We start from the raw sequence: 26,509 nt of genomic DNA, 5'->3' as shown, positions 1-26,509 counted from the left end.
TTAAGGCCCCATAGTAAAACGGGAGGGGGTTCAGGCAGAAATCTCAAGGAGTATATGGCCCCTAAAGCCCTGTGATGTGCCAACCATCTGGAAAATTGAATTGAATATGTAATGTAACCATTTGTATTTGCCTATGAAGGGCTGAAAAATTACACTAGCTTGAAATTAAATGTAGGAATAAGGGAGAACGCCCTTAATGCCCTTAGACCCCCCTGTATCTTGTAATTCGATGAGGTATCCCTCAGTGTTCTATCAACCGGAATTAGGTCAGCAATCTCTATATATCAATATGAATAAGTATACTTCATCAATTTTACAATGTCGTGATATTGATGTCGACTTTTTGCGATATTGTCTCAATAAATTGACATGCATTTTAAGGTTAACTCGTGATAATTATGTCGATGGTACGGTCATGTCGAGATACAGTACATCGACATAAGTTAAAGTCGTGATCCGTATCACGATTTACCGTGATAAGTTTTTGCGATAAGACGACATTAACGCGATGTATCAACTTAATTATGTCGATAAATCGCTATATATCTCGTTTTTCGACATAATTCCGTCGTGATAAGGACTCGCGACGGTTTTGTACGAGTCCCAAAAAGTGATAGTCGAAAAGTCGACTTTTTAAAGTCGAAAAGTCAACTTAATAACTCGAAAAGTCGACTTACTTACTCGAAAAGTCGACTTTTTAAAGTCGAAAAGTCGACTTACTAAGTCGAAAAGTCGACTATTTAACTCGAAAAGTCGACTTTTTAAAGTCAAAAAGTCGACTAACTAACTCGAAAAGTCGACTTATTAACTCAAAAAGTCGACTTTTTAAAGTCGAAAGGTCGACTTTTTAAACTCGAAAAGTCGACTTACTAAGTCGAAAAGTCGACTTACTAACTCGAAAAGTTGACTTTTTAAAGTTGAAAAGTCGACTATTTAACTCGAAAAGTCGACTTTTTAAAGTCAAAAAGTCGACTAACTCGAAAAGTCGACTTATTAACTCGAAAAGTTGACTTTTTAAAGTTGAAAAGTCGACTATTTAACTCGAAAAGTCGACTTTTTAAAGTCAAAAAGTCGACTAACTCGAAAAGTCGACTTATTAACTCGAAAAGTTGACTTTTTAAAGTCGAAAGGTCGACTTTTTAAACTCGAAAAGTCGACTTACTAACTCGAAAAGTCGACTTTTTAAACTGAAAATAAAATGTTGTTGGCCGCATTGCTCTTCCGTACATTGGAGTCTTATTACATATTTTCATTGGTTCTAACATTCGCTAAGCCACGATCAATCACACTTGTTTATCTATTGTCAGTTTCAAACCGAGAGACAGTGCTGCTTTATTTATCTTAGATTAGTGATACAGATTAATGATGTGTCACCGGCTTCTACAATTTGTACTACGGTAGTCGGTCATTGTTTCAGCCTGTTTACAGTGACAATGAAAACGTACTTCGCAAAACGATTGAGACCATCTGTAAATTGAAAAAGGGACTAAACGCTCTGAAGTTTTAAAATTGTTTTGACGTTTTTACCGGCATAGCGTTATTACATTCATTTCCTTGATCTCGTTCCATCGCATCCCCAGGGAGGGACTCATGTGTCCAACACATGTATTTGCCACTCAAAGTTAACAGGAGCATATCTGAATTTGGTTTAAATTTATATTTTATTTCAAAGTTTACAGTTGTCAATAAGCGATTTATTAGCTGTCAGTATTTATACTAAAACGTATGCCTACTCCAACGAATCCAGTTGGTTTGTATTTCAAACCAGGGGTGTTCTCTTTTCATACATCAATGATGTGAAATGGATCTAACGAACTATCCGATATTAGGAACTTTTTATTTTCCCCCAGCGGTTCGTTAGAACGAGGTTCCACTGTAATTCTTATCCAATCATTCTCAGAGCTGTGGACTGTGGGTTTTGATATCAAGTTTAAAATATCCAACTACATGGTGCCCGTGGCTTCAAAAGGCATCTAGATGTGAATATCAATATCTTACCGTCGCAGTGTGGACCGACACCCTTCACATTAAATCCACGTAACGTCATTGGTCCACCGAGGAAAAATCGGTCATTTACAAGAGTTTGTTTCTCCGGGTTTAATGATTTCATCATTCCACCAGCAAGTGACAGTTGGAATGTCTGAAATTGATACAAAACAGAAACTAGTTACAAAATACATGTATAGGTTCTGTTCAAATCTGAGATAACCGTTTAACTCAGAGATAACCATTAAACTCAGAAATGTTTAACTCTGATATACATAACCGTTTAACTAAAAAATAACCATTTAACTCTAGAGATAACCGTTTAACTCGGAGATAACTGCTCAACCCTGGAGATTAACCGTTTAACCCAGAAATAATCCTTTAACTCAAAGATAACCATTAAACTCAGAAATGTTTAACTCCGAGATACGTAATTTTGGAAAATTCCACCCTAGTGTGTTGAATAATGGGAATAGCACTATAATGCGTCTACACCGCGGCGCAGTGTATCGTTAGGTACTAATATTTCACTATGTTTGACGTGTGCTGTCATCTTTGTATAGAGATAAAAGCTAAAAACTAATTACATCAATACACCGCATTGCGGTGAACTAGCAAAATCCATTACCGATTCATACACCGCACTGCGGTGTAGACTCACTGAAAGGGTTAACTAGAAAATAACCATTTAACTCTAGAGATAACCGTTTAACTCGGAGATAACCGCTCAACCCTGGAGATTAACGGTTTAACCCAGAAGTAATCCTTTAACTCAGAGATAACCATTTAACTCTATAGAGATAACCATTCAACTCTATGTAATGTAATGTAATTTATTTCATCACCAATTATAATTACAAATAAAATGTATAACAAATAAGTAGATTGATGATGAGGGACCTGAACAGAGCCTTAGAGGCTGTACAATCACTAGGATGTTCAGGCCCCCTAGAGAAAAAAAGAAGATTGATGGTAATGATAACAATAGTAATGCTAATAATAATAATAATAATAATGCTAATGTTAATAATAATAATATAATAATAATAATGATAATGATAATGATAATAATCATAATGAAAATAATAGTAATTATAATTATCATCATAATAATTACAACCGTAATTATAATTATAATTTACTGTAAAAAAGCCTCTTATTGTCATTTGAGTAGATGGAAGATAGATGAATCGAAAAAAACAATTCCTTATGCTGGAATGTATTTCGTTATGATCAATATGTACTAAATGTTTGCTTTTTAAACCTGCTTTTCAATGAAATAATTGATGGGGCGGATTTTATAACGTGCGATTGAGCCTGCCACAATGACGGTGCTTTGCAAAGAAAAGATGAATTTAGTATATGGGATTTATGTAATTGTATTCTGGGAAAATTCCGTGATCTAGTATTGTATTGATGATTAAATGAATTTTGATCAAATAAATTCATTATCGGCTGTGGAAGAGCAGTGTTAATTACTCCGTGGACCAGTTTGAGAAGTTCTAAGGTGATCATATCTTCGAATTTTAGTATTCTATATTTCTGGAAAATGGGAGATGTAGGTGTATTAAATTTGGCACCATCTAATGCTCGGATAGCTTTCTTTTGCAGTTTATTAATTGTTTTCTAATGTTTTTTGGATATAAGTGGTCCCCATAAGGAAAGGCAATAGGTTAGGTGTGTATTTATATAGCTGAAATAAAGAAGACGTTTACACCAATTCGGCAATAAATTTTTTAACACTTCTCAGTAAAAAAATATTCTTATTCAGTTTAGAGCATAATGCTTTGATGTGTTCGTCAAATGTGAATTTATTATCAACAATGAGACCTAAAAATTTATGTGAGCGAAAAAAAGCAATGTTGGTGTTACCAAAAGTTAGTAAGGGATCGTCTTCATTTGTACCTTTGGGTGTAATAAAAAGTCCGGCCGTTTTTGCAATATTTAAGGTCAATTTATTCGCCTTGAACCAATCGGTGACTATTATGGAGTCATTCTTCATAAGGGTTGAGATAGTATCCGAATTTTTTCCGGTTATACTAAGTGTTGTGTCGTCGGCAAAAAGGATTCCCTTACAAAATTTTAGATTTTGACAAATATCATTTGAATATATCAAAAACAAAAGTGGTCCTAGGACGGAACCTTGAGGAACTCCATATTCTATGGAATCGATTTCAGAACAAGTATTGTTATAAATGACAAACATTTTGCGGTTTTTCAAATAAGATTTGAACCAGTCAAAAGCGACCCCACGAATCCCGTAATATTGAAGTTTGTACAGTAAAATGTCTATATTCAACGAATCGAATGCCTTCGATAAATCCAGAAACAGTCCAATGATTTTGTCTTTGTTATCTAATCCTTTGATACAATTTCCCAGAAATTCCATTATTGCGTGGCAAGTTGAATAAGAGTGTCGAAATCTGTATTGACTTAAATATAAAAGATTGTATTTAGTGAGAAAATTGTAAAGTCTGTCATGGATGATCTTTTCTAAAATCTTAGATATCGTTGGCAATAATGATATTGGCCTATAATTCGTTATATGAGTTTTGTCACCTCCCTTATGTAATGGAACTACTTTAGCTACTTTCATCTGGTCTGGAAAGTGACCTTCAATTATAGATTTATTGAATACAATAGTTAGGGGTTGGCTAATTTCCATAGAAATACGTTTTAGCAAGTTATTACTTATCTCATCGTGACCCGAACTATATTTATTTGAAAGTGAATTGATATGTTTAAGTACTTCGTCAGCTGTTGTTGGTGTTAAAAAAATGGAATTTTGATTACGAGTCCCTAAATATGATTCAAAGGATTTGTTTGGAGGCGGTATTTTGTCTGCATAATTTTTACCCACTGTACTAAAGAAAGTATTAAAGGAATTAGCTATATGAGCGTTGTCAGTAGCTGTTTTCCCCTGGAAAATAATAGAATCACTAGTTATTGAACTTTTATCATTGAATTTGCCCATTGATGATTTTAGGATATTCCAAAGTTTCCTGCTGTCACATTTAAATGACTCAATTTGTTTTGCATAGTAGGATTTTTTAGCAGCACGTTTTATCTGATTATATTTATTTCGGTAAAAAACATAGTTCTGATATTTAATAGAGGTTTTATCAAGTCCTATAGAAGCTCTATACAATCTATCACACTTTTTGGAACATCTATATAACCCTCTAGTCATCCATGGTTCGGTAATTTTGATTTTTCTTGTCTTTTTTAATTGTTTGGGTGAAATTTCATTAATGGTATGGTGTAATCTATCGATAAATGAATTATACGCGCTTTCAGAGTTCATAGTATGAAGGTTATTCCAATCAATCTGACTAAGCCTTTGGCGTATCAGGTTAACATTATCTTCGTTGAAATTGCTATGGTATATATTGCCTAACTCCATATTTTTACAAGTAGCTTTAGTGATAGATAAAAAACATGGGAAATGATCTGATAGATAGGAAAGGCCTATGGCAGATTTAACAGGCATGATGTCTTGACTAATATATATGTTGTCAATTAAGGTTGCAGTTGTGGGTGTTACTCTTGTTGGTTTTATTATTGTTGGCAAAAGACCGTGATTCATATTCAAAATTTATTAGTGTTATAATGTTTGTTAATGTTAATAAAATCTAAATTCTGATCCATGCCTATTAATATTGATTTATTCTCAGTAGAGATTTTATCTAGTAACAATGAATAATCTTCTAGAAATGTTTTTTCACTAGTGCCTGGCACACGATATATTTCACCAATTATTAAATTCTTTGAATTTTGGCAGTTAATCTCAATGAAGCAGCTCTCGAAATAAGCTTCTTTAAATATACTAATATCGTCCCTAACATTATAGGAAATATTCTGGTTGATATAGATACATACGCCACCAGACCTACATACGCGAGTTTTGGATTGTCTATGTTTTTCTACCATAACGTAGCCAGGAATTTCACACAACGATACCACTTTGTCCGTAATAAAGGTTTCACACAAAAGTATTATATCAATATTGAAATTTTGATCTTTACAACTCTGAATAAGAATCTTTAAATCGTCTAATTTATCATAGACACTGTGAATGTTGTATTGAATAACATTAAGTTTGGATTCGTTGTTAAAAGTTGAGCCAATTTCATCAATATCTATGTATGGACAGGTGGAATCTATTATTTGGTGTCCATCGTCTATCAAGTTGTTAAGATTGTAGCTTCTAGAAGACTCTATATCTGTAATCCGCTTGTTTAGAACATTTTTTAAACACATTATTGCAGGTCTAAGTGAACATTGAAAATTATGAATTTAGGCTTCAATTAGAGCAATTTATCTTTAAATCCACTAAAATTAAGGGTGGTAGCACAGGCAAGTTTGTTTGATAACTAATAGAATTCAACTATAAGTATAAGCAAACAAAGAAGTAAACAGGTTCACGGCTGAGGCAAATTCTAGATGAAATAGAAAAACGAATAAATAAGAAAGTAAAAGAAAATAAATAAAAGAAAATAAAATGAAATAGGAGAAAAAACTAAACAATTAGAGAAAAAAACTAGTGGGAGTAAATACAAAAGAGATTACGTTGGTTAGTAAGAACTAAAAAAGTCTTAAGTAAACACCGATTGGGAATCGGTGGTGATGCAAACATGATTACAGTTTAAAGCTTTTTTCTTTTTTTTTTTAAGAGAAAAAAAGGGGGATATCATACCTAAACCAAATGGGACGTTGAATGTAATCATGAATAATATAGAATATCAATCGATCATGATAACACTTATAATATTCTATTTGGATCTGTTTTGACTAAAAGTCAAATAATTTAATCCAGATTTTTTGGCCGTCCTTGATGCCAAAAATCTATCGAGACAACCGTTTAACTCAGAGATAAATGTTTAACTCTAGAGATAATTGCTTACCCCTTTCAGTGCGTCTACACGGCAGTGCGCTGTGTAAATCGGTGATGGATTTTGCTAGTACACCGCTAGTACACCGCAATGCAGTGTATTGATGTAATTAGTAATTAGTTTTTATCTCTATTGAAAAATGGCAGCACCTGTCACCGCACCACGGTGTATATGCACTATAGCAGTATTCCCGCTCTTCAACACGTTAGTGTGGAATTTATCAAAAATTTCAAATTATCTCCAGCACTATAGGGTATCAGTTAGTCAGCGCTGAAAGGGTTAACTCAGAGATAGCCGCTTAAACAAAAAGATAACTTGGAGATAATCGTTTAAATCTTGATATTATAGTTTAACTCAGAGATAACCGTTTAACTCAGAGATAACTGTTTAACTCAAGAGATAACCGTTTAACTCCGAGATATCCGTTTAACTCAGAGATATCCGTTTAACTCAGAGATAACTGTTTAACTCTAGAGATAACTGTTTAACTCAGAGGTAACTTTTTAACTCTTGAGATAACTGTTAAAACAAAGAGATTACTCAGAGATAACCGTTTAACTCAGAGATAACTGTTTAACTCTGAGATACGTAACTGTTTAACTCTGAGATAACCGTTTCCCTCTTGAGATAGCTGTTTTACTTGAGATAACTGTTTAACTTCCATGATAATTGTTTAACTCAGAGGTAATAAATCATACTAACCGTGTCGTTGATTGATTTATTAAATTGACATTCAACTTCATGTTTGATAAACTGTACATCTCCTCCCAAACCGGCATACTCCTGAATAAATCAATACATATCGTAAAATTATTTACTTGTAGTCAGGCAGTTTGGTGAAAAAATTGTGCCATTTTAGCAACAAGCCTGAAAATTTCAGGTATGATAGAGATTGACCAGCTGAAAAAATCAGATATGGTGTCAACTAAATAATCTCCAATATGGCCACCATCTTCAAGATGGTCACCATTCTAAAAGGATTTTATCATGAAATCCTTTGAAACTTGAGTTTAATTAAATTAATCTAATTCAACATTTGATCTTCTTTTGATACTTTCAACATTTAAATCCCATTAGATAAGCTGATGATCACATAATGAATAAGTTATTGTGGCTGAAGACATCAATTATTCTGATTTTTTGCTTTTTTCAATTCAACAGTCTTGAAAACTGAAAAGGCAAAAAACCATTTCTCTGCAACAAGACTTTCTACTCCCAAAAAAACCCCAAAAATTCACAATTAAACAAAAATACTCTGAATTGTATAAAAATATGACAAGATGCCTCGGAGTTCTTGGGATAAGATCCCAGATGGCTAACAGTCAGCCATCTTGGATGCGATCTCGAAACAAACTGCGGATGCGCTACCATATACCCATACCAAAAGAATCCTTCAACACAAAAGAAAAACCTAGGTGGGGCTGGAGCAGACTCCAGTATATCCCAATATCTATGCAGGTGGTACAAAATTGAAAATCACGAATTGAAAGGATTCGATTTAAATCAGTTCTTCCGCCGATCAAAAAGTAAAGCATATTTTCACCAGCTTTCAACCCTACGATAAATTGTACTTTAATGAAATTTATGATCAAATTATCTATAAATGAGCGAAACCTTTCCAATTGACTGAACTGAACCATATCGACTATTATTCTATTCGAAGCAAAATAACTTTTTACTCGATTCCTCGAAAAAATCAATGGAATGTAGTGCAAAAGTAATACTTGGAACAGAAGAATATACCTTACCCCCCACAGTGTGTTATTACTTAAAGGAATAAATATGAAAGCGAAATACAACAAAAGCTCAAATTAAAAACTTGCGTAAATTCCATTCATTTAGCAAAACGTTGATCTATATTTCCTGCTGAGATATTCATATGCTTTAAGTACAATCTCATACAGTAAAAGCTATAGGTTTGTACTAAAAAAATTCAGTAGATTTCAAGGACACATTTTGCCATGGAAATTACGAAGTGAAATACCTCCGGGTGAAGTCCACAGTCATATACACATTGGTATTCTAAATAACTTCAAAATGGCCATCACCAATCTTATTTTTAATGATGGAGAAAATTCCGCACTCAGAAAAGAAAAACAAGTGCCAAAAAATTTTCTTTTGTTGATAAATTTTCGACATTTCGACTGACTATAATCTCATAGTCTATAATCTAATAGTCATCTTCAGGAATGCAGTAACCCTGAAGATAACTCAGAGTGTGGGATTTTCTATATTATCATTACAAGACCGTTTCATCAATAGTCATTATTTCTGATGAATTTGACAATTAGTATCGCGCACCTCCTGATTGTAAAACTACAAAGTCATTTAAGTCGTCAATATTTTTTAATCCAAATTTGTATTTTACTACTGTATTTCCAATACAGTTTGATAAGCGTAAGTCGTCATTTGGATAAGTCATCAACATAATAGACGGCTCACGCTAGCGGTTCAACTTCCAACCTATATTGAGCAACCCATCCTTCGACGCCAAGGCCATCCATTAAGATTGAGGCAGGTGCGCACTACCCGTGACCAATACTCATTCTACCCCTTAACTATAGTGCAGTAGAATGCTCTCCCGGCCCAAGCCACATTCCCACCCTCTGCTGAAGCCTTCAGGACATCCATTTCCTCACTACCCCTGCCAAGACCGTAAACCCTGTACCACCACAAGTGTTTTTAATCGCACTCGTTCTCCTTGTGAGAGCTATTCTTTTTCTTCTTTTATTTCTAACACAGACACAGGATGTATGGAGGATGTATGGAGGATAGATGGAGGATGGATGGAGGATGGATGGATGGATGATGGAGGATGTATGATGATTATTATTTACCTGTATCAATCGTAATAATGAACCGTCAGTTGGAATTATTCGACTGTCTCTACCGTCGCGTTGGAATATATGTTTAAACGACGATTTCAGCGAATGTCCGCATTGTTCTCTGATCGCAAACGCCGTTGTTTTACCGAGCGGATTCAATTCTCTCCAAACTCCCTCCCACATTAGATTGTGCGAGCCAAGAGCTGACGGAAACTGAAACGGAATAAAACAAATTAACATTCCTCCCCTTGCAGTCGAGGATTTATCGGTACCATGCGATTGATATATTTACACTGATATCGAAGTTGATTCCTCGATCGGTTTCTTTAAAACCGCTCCACGGATACTCTCCGTGCGACTCATAAATACTCGCTGATATCCTACGAAGAAAATAGAGAAAATAAACACCTTGTAATTCAATATAGTCATCGATAACTGATTGCTAACGTCCATTCCAACTTGGCCTGAGAGGACGTCTTCATTGAAAGAGGCTGAATAAAGAAATCAATCTTTTAGTTCAACTGCCAACCCATTCTGGCCCTTTAAAGATCTATATCAGGTATGTACCACCAAAACTGACTGAGCGAGGCCATTCGATGTCCTCCCAAGTCAAGTTGAAATAGACATAAGACTTAAAATCATGAACGTAAAATCAGGTACAGCATAAGCAATCAAAAACAGCATACAACCTTTACTTTACAAACTTTACTTTACTTTACGTATGTCTGAACAGATAAAAGTTAGATTTTACATTTTTCAATACATCACAAATACTTGAAACACTATAACAATTGATACACACAGTGTGAATCGGTTCGAAATAATTCTAATAGGCCTGTAAACGCAGCAAGGCTACTTCAGTAAAGCTTAGGCCTGAAGCTTGATGAATTTCATAATCCTTTGGTACATTTTTGGTACATTTACATATTGATGAATTCGGGCCTGTTTTGGTATCTATAAACACGGGTTTGCTTTTAGGCCTACTGATTTTCAGCGCTGAGTACACAGAAAATTACAAATTTTTTGAATTCCCCAATTTCATATCATAGCAGGGATCCGGGCCCAAGTCTATGATAAAAGAGTTGTCGGGTTCGGGTTCAAACTTACTTTGCATCTGGATTGAGTTCGAATGGTTTTATAAAACTGACGTTACATCCACTGCTGTGTTTAGTGCCGTGAGTATAATCAATATTGAAGCGTTCCGCTCGTCCGAACGTATTCGGAAATTTCAGGGCGAACAACTACAAACAAAAAAACGGAGGACACAACATTGTTAGTTATTCATTCTAAAATATTTGTATAATTTTCTTACACATTAATGGATCATATTCAGTTGAATAATGCTGCAATTGCATTTGCCATTAACGACTGCTGCATATTTGTTTAAAATCTCATCTCATTTTGCGGTATGTAGTTTAAAGATTGCATGTTGTGAAATACATGTAACTATAAAATATGATTTGACCCTAACTTGAAGTACCCCATAAATGATATTTCTTCTGGTTTCCCGCAAAGCTATCTCAATTATGAAGAGATCCCTGCAAAATGCCCAGTACACCGACAATGACAAAGTCTCATCACGGGCAGCAAACACATTTAAATCCCAATTGGGTTAAAAAGGTTTCACCCAAAATATTTAGTAAATTTGCATTTGAATAATAAGGAAAATTGCCGACTTCAGAAATACTGTAGGACTGAATGTAGAGTCATTTACCAGACTAGCGTCATTGTTTCCAATAAGAGTGTTTATACCACCAGTAATACGTCTGCTTTCATTCACTTCGAATATAACATCGTAACCATCTTCACGGGCATCACTTCCTGAAATCATCACAACAATAAAAACCAGTTCGGTTCAATATATTGACATTGTACAGTTAACCACTATACGGAAAAACTGGGACCGGAAAAATCGGTCCCATGTAAAGGATAGGAAAATATGTTACTAAGTCAGTAAAATGATTTTGTTTTTGTCCGAGTTGGCCATGTCCGAGTGAGGCGAGTTAACTGATTACTGATTCACTAGTTTCACTTTCAGGGAAAGATATGTGTCAAACATTGATAATACTATGACCTTTTTATGGTAAGAATGTCTTATGTTACTCCTATCACCTTTGCCCCAAAAAAATCGAAATCGAGAACCTATATAAATGCTCTCGTTGTGCTATGTGCAGTTTCACACGGGTGGATTGAACCACGGTACTCATCACGCCCGCGCAGTTCCACATTGGTTCTCATGTTACTCTTATTACTCGCGGATCAACGAAGCTCATATGGATATAATAGGATGCATTATGTTATTTCTGATGGCCGATATCGGGTGGCAATAAAATCATAGGAGAGAATTCTTCCGGGAGAGGGACCCATAACAATCCCCCACCCCTGTGTTGTGGCCTGATACTGGAATGCTGAGCAGTTACTCCGGAGCAGAGACTGGTTTCAGCTATTGACAGTACCTACCTTTACTTGTATCAATAGTCAAACTGATATTCTTAAAGATGCCCAATTTTTCAAGTTTATAGCGAGCTTCATTCGCCTTTTCAACTACCTGAAAAAAAATTCAAATAGCAGAAAAACGATTCACATTCGAGTTAAGCCCGGTGAATTTTGAAGTCGAACTCGTTTTTTACCTCGCTGAAACTACTGGCCGAAAATACACCCTTCACCTCTCTAGCGACGAGGTCATCTTTTGTGCGCTGAAGACCCTCGACGTAAACTCTTTGCACTCGCGCCTTAAATAACAAAAACAAAGTTCACAAACATCAGAGATATTTTCTGAAATATTGCGTCGAATAACGGCTGCCGAAATGGTTATGATCAATTGTTGAAATTTAGTCGTTGTTCAACTTGCGGTAGTTTGCAAAAACGCAATGACATTGTTTGAATATCATAATATTGTAGATTCTAATCTAACCAATGTAAACTCCATAAAACCCGTTCACGTTTGACATTGCGACGACCTCTAAATAATTCAGACATCGTTTTAATAATCATTTTTAATCGTGGGATAAAAAATACCTGAATTTCGAACGAGCAGACTGTTTTGACATTGCTACGACCTCTAAAATTCAAACCACTTGATCATATCATTATAAGATTGCCACGACCTCTAAACAGCGGTCAATAGAGACACTTGAAAAAAGTAGACTACACAATGGCTAGATGTCTCCTGTGCATTGCATCCTAGACCATCAGTCTTTCCGCGAGACAATTACATTTGATAAAAACCTATAAATACTCATTACAAACTAAGAATAGAAACCTGTACTTAGAACGAATGTTTGCTTATACTTTTCGAAAAAAACTGTTCTGAATTTCACTTATTGATATCATAACCTTCAACGTTCATTTCTGAAATAGAACAAACAGCACAAGGACTTAAAGTCCAGACATTGGATAAAAAGAGGATGTACGGTTTGATAGTCCGAGCTGCGGTGAGCTTCAGAATGTAGCTGTAGAGGTCACTTACCGAGACAGAACGAAAAACTTGAAAATGTGTCAAATTTGAACCTTGTTAACAACATATATATCATAGAGTCATCAATTTTTCAATTATCAGCAACACTTTTGGCAAACGTCCACAACTTATTTTTGAAAAAAAATAATCCCTGACATAAGCTACCTTTTTTTTTATAAATGAAGAGTACATATTTTATTATAACGTTACGACTCTTTTATCATTCATCAAGACCCGATAAAAAAATTGTCTCATTTCAATTCATCGCATAATCATTTATTCTGGAAACAATAATTTGAAAAAAACTTCTGTTTTCGATGAATTATTGAAAAGATCCTCGCACGCAACAATGATGACCATTTAGATAATCTATTCAGTTACGGTAACCAGCGTAACGCTTTGTTTTCAAACAGCCTGCACGCACAAGAGAAGTGCTCTAGCTATCTGATTAGATAGCGTGCGCAACTTTCAACCAATGAAAAATGTGCGTTACATAAAAGATAATAGTTAGAGAGCGCGGGTATATAAACAATCACTAAACGACAGCAGTGCGTTATCAGGATCGGATCCACCAGACAGGACATGCATGACACGGTAAAACAATTTGTGGCCAAGTTCTATAGAACAGGTATTAGAACTGAAGAAAAAACCACGCAATATTAAAGACAAACTTAAGAAGACTTTGACTTTTGAACTCGAGAACTACGAGCAATTTTCGAAAAACAGACTTATTTCCAGAGAGCAGTAGATAATTAAAGGAGGCTCTATATTGCTCAATCTTTTTTTGAAAATGACACATTAAAGAATTGAGTTCAAATACCTTCTTAGTTTTTCTTCAATAATGTGGGTATTTTCTTCAATTGAATTAGACAGTTACTTATAACTGGAAACATTTACAATGTTTTCAATTAATTCAATGGTTTTTTTTCTGTTTGTTATTGAAATATTTGACGTTTACAATAATTAACTTGTTGCAGAAACGGTTTTTATTCTAAATCTATTTCGTTTCGCTGTAAATTAGATACAAAACATTGAACATTTTCTTCAACATTATTATATCATTACATAAGTTTATTTCTTTACTAAAAATACTGATGCAACTGTGTTGAGTAGGCCTATTTGTGTTCGCGGGGTTTTTATCATTAAACTTATTTTGTAGAGAAACGGAATCTCAAGAATCAGATTTTAACGCGATGATGAATTATTCGTAGAGACTACTGGAGAATTGAGAATAAATTTAGGCTAAAGATTTGGTGCGTTTCCCCGACGATTTTGAGCCACAAAAACATCGACTTAACGTGATGAAAAATTTCATGAAAAGAAAAACTAGCAGTTTCTAGAAACGAAGAAGGAATTGAACAACTAGGGCTGGTTGCTCAAAACTCCTAACGCGTCGTTAAATCATTTATCGTGTCGTTATTAGAGTTTAGAGAGAATAATGATAATTACAATAGCAATAATAACAATAATAATTTATTCGTTATATTGCGCATAACTAGTAATAATTTATGCGCTGAATATAAAAATACAAAATTGATAAATATAATTAAGCATATAGTAAAACAATAGGAAAAATTGGAGTGTAATGAATCAATCTGGCCGGAGAAACTCGAAATAAACTCCTAATTCATAGAAAAGTAAAACTACGACTTTTTTCTGCCTATCAAAGAAAAAGATTTCTAAAAATGAATTTGGCGATAATAATCAGTCTGCTGATAGTCGCCGGACACGCAGAACGCGTCGTCATAGTGACGATGCAAATGGGCGGACATCTATCCGAATCGGGCGGAGTCGCGCGCGGTCTCATCGACATCGGACACGACGTGTTCATTCTGATGGACGAAAACGCCAAGAAACCTCCACAGTTACGAGACTCCGGCGTGAAAGTGATCAGCTATGCTTCGTCCGACGCGAAATCCATCGAAATGATCGACAATTACGAACGCGATCTATCGGAGGTGATGATCGCGGGAGGCGGGACGGACGCCGTCGTGGCGCGCGTCATGAAACCGAGAATCGAACACGATTGCCTGACGATACTTCGCGACGATTCGCTGATGCGGACGCTCGCCGGTTACAGATTCGATATGGCGATCGTCGAAGGTTTGTATTTCTGCAATCACCTGATTCCGTATAAACTGAACGTGTCGTTCGTCAGTATGTCGACTGTTATCTACCCGTACATAACAAAGACCCACCCCCTCGTTACGCCGTGGCCGTGTTCGATCACCGAACAATCAAACACGTTCGCTAATCGCATGCGACAATTTTTGTACAGTTTGTTTTTCGAGAATTTCGTGCCGCACATTTTCCTCGACGAGAAAAAGTTTCTCGGTTTCGTCGCCGACGAGCCGCACGGCTCGCTGTACGAGATCGCCGAGCAGTCGAAACTGTGGTTGATCAATAAAGACAATCTGTTAGACTGCGCGCGGCCCTCGCAACCGAACGTCATCTACATCGGCGGCATATCCGCCGCGGCGCCGAAACCGCTGCCGACCGAACTAGAAGACTTCCTCGACTCAGCCGCGGACGCCGGCGCCATCGTCGTCACGCACAGTTCGATGATGGCGCACGTGTCGGAAACGTTCACGCAGAAGTTGATGCACGCGTTCTCGCGAATCGGACAGAAAATACTGATGCGCCTCGTGTATCGTATCCCCGGTAACGTAACGATACCGTCGAACGTTAAAATAGTCGACTGGATACCGCAGAATGACGTACTCGCGCACCGGAACGTACGTCTGTTCATAACTCACTGCGGCAATAACGGTCAGAGCGAGGCTCTGTATCACGGCGTTCCGATGTTAGGCTTACCGCTATTCGGGGATCAGATGTACAACGCCGAGCGCGTCGTCGTCAAGGGTTACGGATTAAAACTCGACACCGAGAAATTCACGTCCGACGACCTCCAATCGGCGATACATGAACTGCTCAACAACAGCAACTTCACCAGAAATATCGGCAAGGCGTCGGCCATCTTTAAATCGAGACCTCATCCTCGTGACCAAGCCGCGTATTGGATTGATCACGTGATGAAATACGGGGATCAACATCTGAAAACATCCACTAACTACATGTCGACAGCTCAATTCCTGATGTTCGATATTTTCGGCAGTTTATTGTTCGTTCTGCAGATTCTTATATTCGCCTTGCATCGGACTGTCGTCAGAGTAACGGCAACAATTTGGTCTAAGATTAAAAACAAACGTTCGCCAAAAACTGAGCACGTCGAATAAACATCAGTATCGACACAATATACTCGGAAAACAATTGGACTAGAGCTCAGTCCAGACCAGTGGTCAGGACTAGAAGTTGGTATTAGTTGGGACCAGTGATCATGTATAATACAGTAAATGTGGCATACGACAAGACTAGAACTCAAGGTCCGGGCCAGTGATTTATGTTCACAGTTTCTGGGATCAACTCACATGTATTATGATGATGTGTTTTTTGATTCATTTGCGTGTTTGGCAAAATCTGGGGCCGGTTGCCCAAAAGTTGCTTAGAGCTAGTAAACCACTCGACAAACTTCATGGTTACGACGCGAAAGTATGGCATTTATCCACTGGTTAACAATAATAACTGTAACCAACTTCTGAGCAACTGATCCCCGGATCCAGTTCTACAGTCATGGGTTAAGAGTTAACTCTTGAGTTAAAATAAATTTATTTTTAATGAGCTAACTCTGAGTTAAATCTTAACTCACAACTGTGGAACTGGGTCCTGGGTGTTTATTCATTTGTCCCTTATAAACCCACGTTACCAGGTGCGATGAATTAGTTGTTTAAACCGAAGTGTGTAATATGTTTTATATAGATTAGTTGGATTTGGATTTGATTTGAACGTTGTAAATTATTATGTAAATAAAATATCATAAATTGTAACGATGACAATAATATCAACATTACTATTATCATCAATAGCAATGAGTTGTTTTAATTTCTACGACAGAAAACGTATGGCTTGCAACATGCTGAAATACAATGCAGTCCTAGTCCAAATCCGATTCCGCGTTTTCCAATGCCAGTTCAAATCCGTGTTTTACTCTTTACCCCATAAATTCAAGGTCAAGGAACATTATACAACTTAGAAAATTATTTTTCACGATAAAGTTCATAAAGTTTCCTGCTTTAGAAATACATCAATCCAGTGATAAAATGAGTTTAGTTCAGGCTGAAACTAAGGCTGCAGCAGCAGCAGAAACCGGAGGAGAGAGCGCGAAACCGAAATGTAAACCATGCTGCGCGTGTCCCGAAACGAGGAAACCAAGAGACGCCTGCATCATGGAAAAAGGAGAAGAGAACTGTTCACCCGAAATAGAAGCGCATAAAGAATGTATGAGAAAAATGGGATTTAAAGTTTGACCGAGATAATATTTAATGTCGAATAGTCAAATATGTAAATAGCAGCGTGGTTTTATAGGCATTTTATGATATAAAAAACATTTGTACTGCACCATACTTACTATGCTCATAGAAAAGATGATTGAGGATTATTCATCATATTGCTGTGGTTGTGAAGATAAACTAACCCTTAATTATTGGAGATCTAAAATAGACTATGTGTGTTTGGAATACTCTCTCAGGATGGAATCGAATGACGTATGGAATGGATGGAACGATGCTAGTTGGACATTACATCATCACATATTTTATACTGAATATACTGTTAAATACATTGAGCCATATTTGATGTGTTTTTAGAGATTTGAAAATAGATGTATTGATATTTTCCGAAGAAGATAGAAATATATTGTGTTGTTGCAATTTGATGAGGATCTCCTGGGGTGCGGCTGTTTTTCAACGAGGACTGATGTCGAGATTGAGATGGGCACTGATTGCGCAATAACCCAATCATACAAAATCCGTTTGATCCGTTAAAAGAGCTGACCCTCCTCTGGCAAACCATAAGAAACGTGAGACCTTTGAGAATTCAGACTAAAGATGAAGGCCTTGTTAGGTCTGATTTTCTAATGATTATAGGAATAGGCCTACCGGTACATGAAAGATCAGGATAATGGTGTACCCGCAGTGCTACTGTGGCAATCAAGGATTCCACATATGGCAGGCGCGCAGGTCACCAGGTGTTGCTAAGTAGATAGTCGGGCGTCCGCGTTCGATTTCTTCTACATTTCAATTAAAACTGAATGAACTTTTCTTTTAAATGAATCAATTATTAATGAAAACTAAAACAATATCCGAGTAGAAGAATGAAGACAGTATTGTATAGGCTATTTGGTGGGTACTGTGATTATATGGATTTGGGAGTCTAAAAACCCAGTTTCAAAGTTAATCGAAAAAGAACTTATTTTAACAACAGACAACCTACTGCTCATCTATCTGGCCGGACAGTTGGTTTTGCGGGTACCCAATTGATTAAAGTGTCTCCGAAATTTCCCTTGAAAACTTATACTAGGGGTCCAGGGACACCATGCCCATTTGGGAAGTGGTTTCAAATGCTCAACAATCTAACAATTTCAACATTCAACGCCCCCTGGTGACCATTTACAAAAACCAATGACCTTGAAACTCACCACAATCATAGAACATGTCAGCAGCTACGATTTTGTAATTGATTGTGATAACAAAATATGCCTCGTTACCAATTTAATATGGAAATACTAAGTCATTCTACTATTCAACGCCCCCTGGTGACCACATTCAAAACCCAACGACCTCGAAACTCACCACAATCATAGAACATGTCATGAACTACAACTTTGCAATTGATCATGGTAACAAAATATGCCTAGGTACCAATATAATAAGAAAAATACTAAGTTATTCTACTATTCAACGCCCCCTGGTGACCATATAGAAAAGCTTATGTCCTTAAAACTCGCAACAATCATAGATGATGTCATGAGCTACAACTTTCCAATTGATTGTGGTTACAAAATATGCATAGGTACGAATATAATAAAGAAATGCTAAGATATTGTATTATTCAACGCCCCCTGGTGGCCATATATGAAATCCAATTACCTTGAAACTCACCACAATCATAGAACACGTTATGAGCTACAACTTTCTAATTGATTGTGGTATCAAAATATGCTTAGGTATCAATATAATGTGGAAAAACGTTTTCCCACTTACGAATGAGTACTGGTGACACAAAGATGGCCGCCAATTGCGTCATAATTGGCTGATGAAAAATACCTGTCTCAGGTATAAAACATCCCTTTCCAAAGAATACCCATCACAAATTGCAATGAGAAATGATAAACCAGTAGGAAGCTACAGGATTCAGAATTTGGGCCAAAATTAACATTTTTTGGCACTAAAAAGGTCATAGGACGGCCACCTTGAGTCTGATCGACCCAATTTTTGTTATGTTGATGGGCCCTGGGGGGATTCACATATATCCGAAAGATCAAGGTAATTGATCAAAGCGTCTTCAAAATTTCCCTCAAAAATTTCAAAAATGTGTAAAAAGTGCTGATTTTGGCGAACAACAATGGCTGCCAGTCGGCCATCTTGATTCTGACAGGGGCAGTTTTTGGGCTGAATATGTGTCTAGGGTAGATACATGTGTAACCCAAATATCAAGACGTTACCTTGAAGCGTCTTCAAAACTTCCCAAAATAACTGGGAATAATAATTCTGTCTACGGACATACGGACGAAAAGTGAACGCAATAGCCCGCTGGGACTAAAGTCCCATGTGGGCTAAAAATGAGTAAAAAGTGCTGATTTCGATGAACATCAATGGCTACCAGTCAGCCATCTTCATTCTGTCTGAGCCAGTTTTTGAACTGACGATGTGTCAAAGGTAGATAGATACATGTAGGCTATAATTAAGACAATCCATTGAAGAATTCAGTACATCGTAATACGGGAGGTATGTGCTCAGTCCCTGAAAGTATTGCTTACTACTTAAAGGTAAAGACTATGGAAATTTGACGGATCATTGGAGGCTTTATCGTTTTGAAATAGGTGATAATGGCAACTTCGCAATGACAGCTGTTACAAACACAACAGACTGAAAAACTAACACGTGCCGTTCCACTATACTCCCTCTGCTCCCCTCAGACAGTATTAAAAATCATCTCATGGTATTTCAATACATTAGTCTATTGTGGTGTACAGCATTAGAGTATATGAATTGAAGAACTGTTCAGAAAACATACGCTCGCTCCGAGACTATTGGACTTTGTATATACGACTACCGGTATACAGAAAAAGGTTAGATTATAAAATTGGACTATTATTAGACCTAGACACCAAACCCCATTATTCATTAACTGTAGACATGTTTATGATTACCATTACGGCATATATAACAGCACAGAGTAGTTCAAATTGGGGAACCTAAAACAAGGTATGTATACCGACTGATCAAGGGCTCATTTTATGACTCGTGGAATTGTTAATCAGTCTATTACAGTCAAACTCATCTAAGTTGTTGTCACCTTAAAATCGTTTAATCATCAAAATCCTGTTTTTCCCTTGATTCAAAGTCTGTCTATAAGTCGTAGTTTCCAACAAAGAGATCCACCTCACGTACGACTCATAGTTCACGTAAAATGTATAAACTTGTTGTATCCCACGACTTAAACGTAAGTTTGACCGACGTTCAAAGAAATCAGAATTTTTATTTCGTTTAAAAAATAACATTTCAGATGAAAGCGGTCGTCGCAGTTGTCATGGCGATGACTTTGGGTGGTATCCACTCCGCTAAAGTCGCGTTGATAGCGCCACCTGCCACCAGTCACATGCAACAATTAATCGTCATCGGCGACGAGCTGGTCAAACGGTACGGACACGACGTATCGTTCATCGCCCCGACGACGGTACGAGATTCTCCGATACTCGCCGGGACGAGCGTCGACGTGATTTGGTACGAGGCGCCCGACGACATGTACCTCTACGAGACCGACGGACAAAAACAACGCGACTTCCTGACGCTGTCGCTAGAGGCGACTAATCCGTTAAGCGAAATCCGATTCGCCGTCGACGTGTTTCGACCGGTTTGCGAGACGTTGCTCGGCGATCGAGTTCTGTTCGAGACGTTGCTGTCGCGTCGATTCGATTTCGGTTTAGCCGACGGAATATTCTTCATGCAGTGTTCGTATATTTTGTTCGACAAATTGAAAATACCGTACGGCACGGTGACGACGTTAGTCATGCCGGATCAGATTGTACCGACGCTCGCGGTGCCGTCCATCAAAATACACGCAGACGTCGAAGCGTTAGATTTTAGAGGTCGCGTCATTAATACATTGTTCGCGACGCTCGGCTACGGTTTGGTTTCCTGGGTAACCGATCCGAGTTCGCGATACGAGAAATACTGTCGACAAACACCGTGCCCGAGTTACCAACGGTTACAGGGCGACTCGAAGTTGTGGCTGATCGACGTCGACGAATTATTGGACGTGCCGGTTCCGTCGATGCCTCACGTGTTCCACGTGGGCGGATTATCCGTGCGGCCGACTCAACCGCTGACCGGTGAGTTTAAAACCATCGCCGATAGCGCGAATCAGTCGCTAGTTTTAGTCTCGTTCGGCGGAACTGTATCGTTCCTCGCCGAGGAGTACGTCAATAAAGTAGTCGAGGCGATGCGAGCTCTGCCCCGATACACGTTCGTGTTCAAATTCAAACAGAAAATGAAAAACGTGCCGAAAAACGTCCATATCGTCAACTGGTTACCGCAAAGAGACATTCTCGCTCATCGCAATACCAGATTGTTTATAACTCATTGCGGCAACGCCGGACTTCACGAGACTCTGTACGGCGGCGTCCCAGTTTTAGGGATACCCTTCTACGGAGATCAGCCGGCTAACGCGCAGAAAATCGAGCGACGCGGTTACGGTTTGGGGGTCAAAATCACGAGCGTGACAACCGAGGAATTGATCGCCGCGATCGAAGAGGTGATCACGAACCCAACGTATCGTAAAAACATTCACAAATCGTCGCTGATTTATCGCAGTAAAGAGTTCGCATCTGTACGAGCCGGGAAGATTCTAGACGGAGTCCTAAAACACGGATTTAAACATATTCAGCCGCCATCTAAAGATTTGTATCTCTTTCAATTATTACTCATCGATGTAATTTTGTTGTTCGCTTTGATTACGATAGTTTCGATCATTTTACTATACGTTTGTTTAAGGTCGGTTTACCGTAAATGCTGCAGTCCGCCTCGTAACAAAGAAAAAACGGCTTGAAATTTACTACCGCTGATTTTATATTACACGTCAATTTTTATGCCGCCTAAACACAATGTTATCAGATTAAAATTGTTAAAATGAATTATTTGAAAACCTTCTTTACGACAAACTCATAAATGTTATCTATCAAGGGAGTTGTAATAAATGCAGAGAAGCTATGCAGTGGCAACACATGACAGTACTGTGATAGTATGCCTGTCATCTTAGCATGAGCAGATTTTTATGCTTTTTGTCAATAATTCAAAGTGATTATTACCCATGAAAATAATGCTTATATCATATTAAGATACATCATGTAGTTGTACGCAATAAAATGATCTGCTTTATCAAATCAAACTTCATTCAATATTTGAAGTGATATTGAACGATATTCAAGTGTTCACTGCACATGGAGGAGTTTCTTGATACTGCTACTATCAAATCAAAAAATTTGAAACTGTCAATTGTTTATATACAGTATTGACAACCCCAGAGTTCATAGTCTCCCTGACCAGTCTAATTCCGTGACTTTCAATGACCTTTTTGACCCCAATTCCATGACCTGATTCGAATAGTACAAACTGTTAAATAATAAGTACTGTCCATCAATCAGGTCCTCGGCTGGACTAAAATGACCACTTAAAACGATCCCCGTACTCCACTGACTGTCATTCTTCCCAGACTAGTGTACCAGACCAAATAATACAATGACCAGATCTGATATAATGTAGGCCTATACAATAGATTAAATGTGACCAAAAGCTTCAAAATGTATTGACATGTTGAAGCAGATACCATGATTCTAGGATTTAAGTGGCCATTCCGTGACTTTCAAGGACCTCTATGAACCCTGCAACCCCGCTCAGCACCACCTAGGGAGGTGGGTTTTACGTTGCATTCTACTGACTAATGGTGGAGTTCAGAGAACCTTTGATCAACAATAAATTCTGTCAGTCTCCTGGATTTGTGGTGAAATTCAGTAAAATACTTACCGGGATTTTGTCCAGATCAACTTCACGATTTTTCCTTTGACTTTGAGGAGTTTCACTGAAAGTTTGACTTCTGGGATTCACAGACTGAAACAATAAAGCCATTCATCAAGTTATATCTCACATTTCTAGTTCTGGCTACGGACGAGATGTCTCTGTAGTAGGCCTATATGATACATTGCTGCATTCAAATGTGGCATATACGCAATGTTGGGAGAAGAGATAAACGGACATTACCCGGTAGGCCCAGCTCTGTGTAGTGCAGAGGGTAGCTAGGAATCCCGAGTCAGTTGGGCCTTGGCAGAATCGCCCAGGAGTCAGTTGGTAGACAGAGCCTCCCCCAGCAGGGATTCGAACCTGATGGCATCAAGATTGCCGCGGTACAAAACCCTGCCACACTAGACCGATCATGCGCAGCTTAGAAGATGTCATTATTAACCAATCAGATATCCCATTATAGCCCGGAATTTCCCATTTTTAGTTCTTCCGTGAAATTTACCTGCCGTGGGAGGATGGTTGGCTTAGGGCAGCATGGAATCCCCCATCCTCCCTCGGCAGGGATTCAAACTCGAACCTGATGGCATCGTCACACTCAGCCACAGCACAAAATCCTGCCACATTAGACCGGGTGCGCAGGAACATGCACAGTTTACTGCACGAAAACTTGCGGCACCAATCAGATTGCTTGTTGTATAATCGCTGAGGTAAATTTCACGGAAGAACCAAAAGAACCAAAATCTGGATTAAAATAAAACAAAATATCTGATTGGCTAATTATGACAAGGTCTAATTAATAAGCTGCGCATAGCTGTGCACTCGGTTTGTTTGGCGGGGTTTTGTATCGTGGCAATCTTGATGCAATCAGGTTTAAATCCCTGCCGGGGAGGATGGGAATCAGCCGCCCTGGAGTAAGTTAGCAGAGGACAACTGGGAATCCCCCTCCCCTGCAGTTGGTGTTGGGCAGGGGGTAGCTAGGAGTAGGAACCTCCTTGGACCAGTGGAGTCGATTATCAGAGTGTGGCTAAGAATCCATCGAGCAATGAAGAAGAGAGGATCGAGGGTTCGGACTTTGTCTCAGAAGACTAATGTCTTTTCAGTTTTTCTTCTTCGACTTCTTCACAATCACACTCACAGTTTTAGTTTAGCCTAACTTGTGCTTTCTTGATTTATTTTTGCCGCATTTTAGGTTCAGTTTAACACTAACGCAATTCCCAAACCAATCTTAATCACGGATTTTTACCTTTGCATGAACAGTACCCATTGTGTCAATAGGTTTTAGTCCACAAATTCAAGTTTTTAAAATTTTTTGAAGGCCAAATCAAAATCTTCACATTTACAACCCGGAAGTTTAACGCGATCGGAACAATCCGGAACCGTAACTATCCGGTCGGAACAAACGGACACCGAATCGGAACTGAAGTCAATTCAATGCATTTTAATTTTTGGAAGAATAGAATAATAGAATAGAACATTATTGAACTCTGAAATCTTACAATAAAAAACATTCGAGTGTGAAGTCAATAAAGTAAAAATAATGTGGATAGGATAAAAGAACAAAATAATAAAACCGAAGGGACGGCAGCACAGTAGCTAGTCAGTAACCTGTCTGTGGTTTTGTTTCACGATCGGATATTTTCACAAACCACGTTGGTATAAGCCCATCCGATTATAAAAAGCTTACCACCAACGATTAGGTAACCGTAACTAGCTCATCTAGTATAGAAAGAGCTAGTTACGGTTACCTAATCGTTGGTGGTAAGCTTTTTATAATCGGATGGGCTTATACCAACGTGGTTTGTGAAAATATCCGATCGTGAAACAAAACCACAGACAGGTTACTGACTAAGGAAGAGCAAAGGTCCCACAGAGGCCGACAAAAAAACTCACAACATTACTTGCGCTTCCGCTGTCAGAAATCTGAGCCCGGCACCGACTAAAAAACATCCGATCAGGGAATGATTCGTCGGTAAGCCCGAACAGTTGCACTGCAACACCACGTGCTCCCACTCCGTGATTGTGGGACCTGTAGTTAACAAAAAGACTCGTTTCTTATATCTGTTATTTGCTGTACATAGCTGTATCCATTTCAACTAACCGCATCATCGGGTTCCGGGGCCGATTTCGAAAAATGTTAAGCCTTCATGATAAAGGACCAGAGGGAATGAAAAAGACTGCACTTCAACGTTCAACAGGCTGATAAGTTATCCGGATTGGTCTTCAAAGTAAGGAAAATAGGCCCGACGGGAAAAAGCTTCGGAAGAATAGCGCTGCGCCCGACGATCGGCCCCGGCGCCGCCCGGCGGTACGAAGGACTTACCGAATTTCTTTTACAATTCCATTTGAAGTCAGCATTCGCGGGAGGAAATTGTTAGTTCAGGAAATTTATAGATTCTACGTATCTATACTTTGATTAAAATCTGCCGGCAAGAATTATTGTCTGAAGCCCCGAAAATGTAGCCCGTGCCTCTGGCTGCCGAATGTTGTTCGCGAACACGGGCGCATGAAAGTCAGGAGATCATTTTTCGAGTTGAGGTATTGGAAGTCCTGGATATGGTTACCATCGGTGAGGTTAAAATCTATTAATAAAAACTAATAATTAGATACTTTTTAAAACAATATTTAGGAATACATGAATACATATATTATTTGTATTATTACTTTTAAACACTATATTTCTTCGCATGAAGCTTGCATGTTGCTTGCTAAAAGTCACAGAATATAATTTCATATCTTATATGACAATTTTTTATGCCGGTGCCTGGAAACCCATGGAAATTTTGTCATAAAGTAATCATTCTTTATTATACGTTCGGTGGTCGTATTTTATATAATATGTAATGGAAGTAATCACTGTCACGAGTTTATGAATAGTGCAATAGGATTTTGAATGATCTATCAAGTGTTTTTAAACATTAGAACATTGATGAATCTTATTGAAAATGTTACTTAAATCAAATATGGGGGGGGGGGATTTTACCAAGGAGGGATATTTACCGGGGGATTTTTACCTTTTGGGATTTTTACCGGGGCGGGGGATATTTACCTACATTCGTTAGCATGCATACAACTCGCGGTTGCAGTTAATACTCGCCCACTTCAAAAAAAAGAAAAAACCCGATATAAAATCCAATAAAATTGCTCTTGCTTGAATCTAGAAAATGGTTGCTGTAGATTTTGGACAAAAATTTGATCTCTTTAGTAACGACGCGAATT

The 26,509-nt window shown here is 37.9% G+C and overlaps 3 protein-coding genes across 9 annotated transcripts in view; 2 read left to right on the top strand and 1 right to left on the bottom strand.

Moving 5' to 3' along the window:
* The window catches only part of LOC141912530 (sorting and assembly machinery component 50 homolog B-like), a 69,734-nt gene that overhangs the window by 4,605 nt on the left and 38,620 nt on the right, over positions 1-26,509 (bottom strand). For 3 of the 5 annotated variants that reach the window (XM_074803783.1, XM_074803784.1, XM_074803786.1), the window contains 12 exons: positions 26,340-26,390; positions 25,614-25,872; positions 25,184-25,319; positions 23,300-23,383; positions 12,334-12,435; positions 12,164-12,251; positions 11,418-11,524; positions 10,811-10,944; positions 9,996-10,083; positions 9,716-9,916; positions 7,581-7,661; positions 1,999-2,140 (listed from right to left, as the gene is read on the bottom strand). In XM_074803783.1, the coding sequence (XP_074659884.1) occupies positions 1,999-2,140; positions 7,581-7,661; positions 9,716-9,916; positions 9,996-10,083; positions 10,811-10,944; positions 11,418-11,524; positions 12,164-12,251; positions 12,334-12,435; positions 23,300-23,383; positions 25,184-25,319; positions 25,614-25,648 (1,198 nt within the window). In that variant the 5' untranslated portion in view covers positions 25,649-25,872; positions 26,340-26,390. Of the gene's footprint in view, positions 1-1,998; positions 2,141-7,580; positions 7,662-9,715; positions 9,917-9,995; positions 10,084-10,810; positions 10,945-11,417; positions 11,525-12,163; positions 12,252-12,333; positions 12,436-23,299; positions 23,384-24,536; positions 24,725-25,183; positions 25,320-25,613; positions 25,873-26,339; positions 26,391-26,509 lie in introns of those variants that run through there. The other 2 variants (XM_074803785.1, XM_074803787.1) reach the window with 2 other exon arrangements.
* Positions 13,736-22,649, top strand: LOC141913067 (2-hydroxyacylsphingosine 1-beta-galactosyltransferase-like). Of its 3 annotated transcripts, none has more exons than XM_074804513.1 (2): positions 13,736-13,788; positions 20,784-22,649. In XM_074804513.1, the coding sequence occupies exon 2, from the start codon at positions 20,784-20,786 to the stop codon at positions 22,323-22,325; it is 1,542 nt and encodes a 513-aa protein (XP_074660614.1). In that variant the 5' UTR covers positions 13,736-13,788; the 3' UTR covers positions 22,326-22,649. The 3 variants fall into 3 exon arrangements, with proteins under 3 accessions (XP_074660614.1, XP_074660613.1, XP_074660612.1); XM_074804512.1 differs by lacking the exon at positions 13,736-13,788 and adding an exon at positions 20,248-20,346; XM_074804511.1 differs by lacking the exon at positions 13,736-13,788 and adding an exon at positions 20,372-20,482.
* LOC141912851 (2-hydroxyacylsphingosine 1-beta-galactosyltransferase-like) lies at positions 14,846-17,003 on the top strand. The gene has a single exon (XM_074804267.1). The coding sequence runs from the start codon at positions 14,846-14,848 to the stop codon at positions 16,394-16,396; it is 1,551 nt and encodes a 516-aa protein (XP_074660368.1). The 3' UTR covers positions 16,397-17,003.

Source organism: Tubulanus polymorphus, chromosome 11, assembly GCF_964204645.1.
Source record: "Tubulanus polymorphus chromosome 11, tnTubPoly1.2, whole genome shotgun sequence".
NCBI lineage: Eukaryota > Metazoa > Nemertea > Palaeonemertea > Tubulaniformes > Tubulanidae > Tubulanus > Tubulanus polymorphus.
The sequence above is the reverse complement of the archived record's forward strand: the minus strand, read 5'-3'. Positions and strand labels throughout refer to the sequence as shown.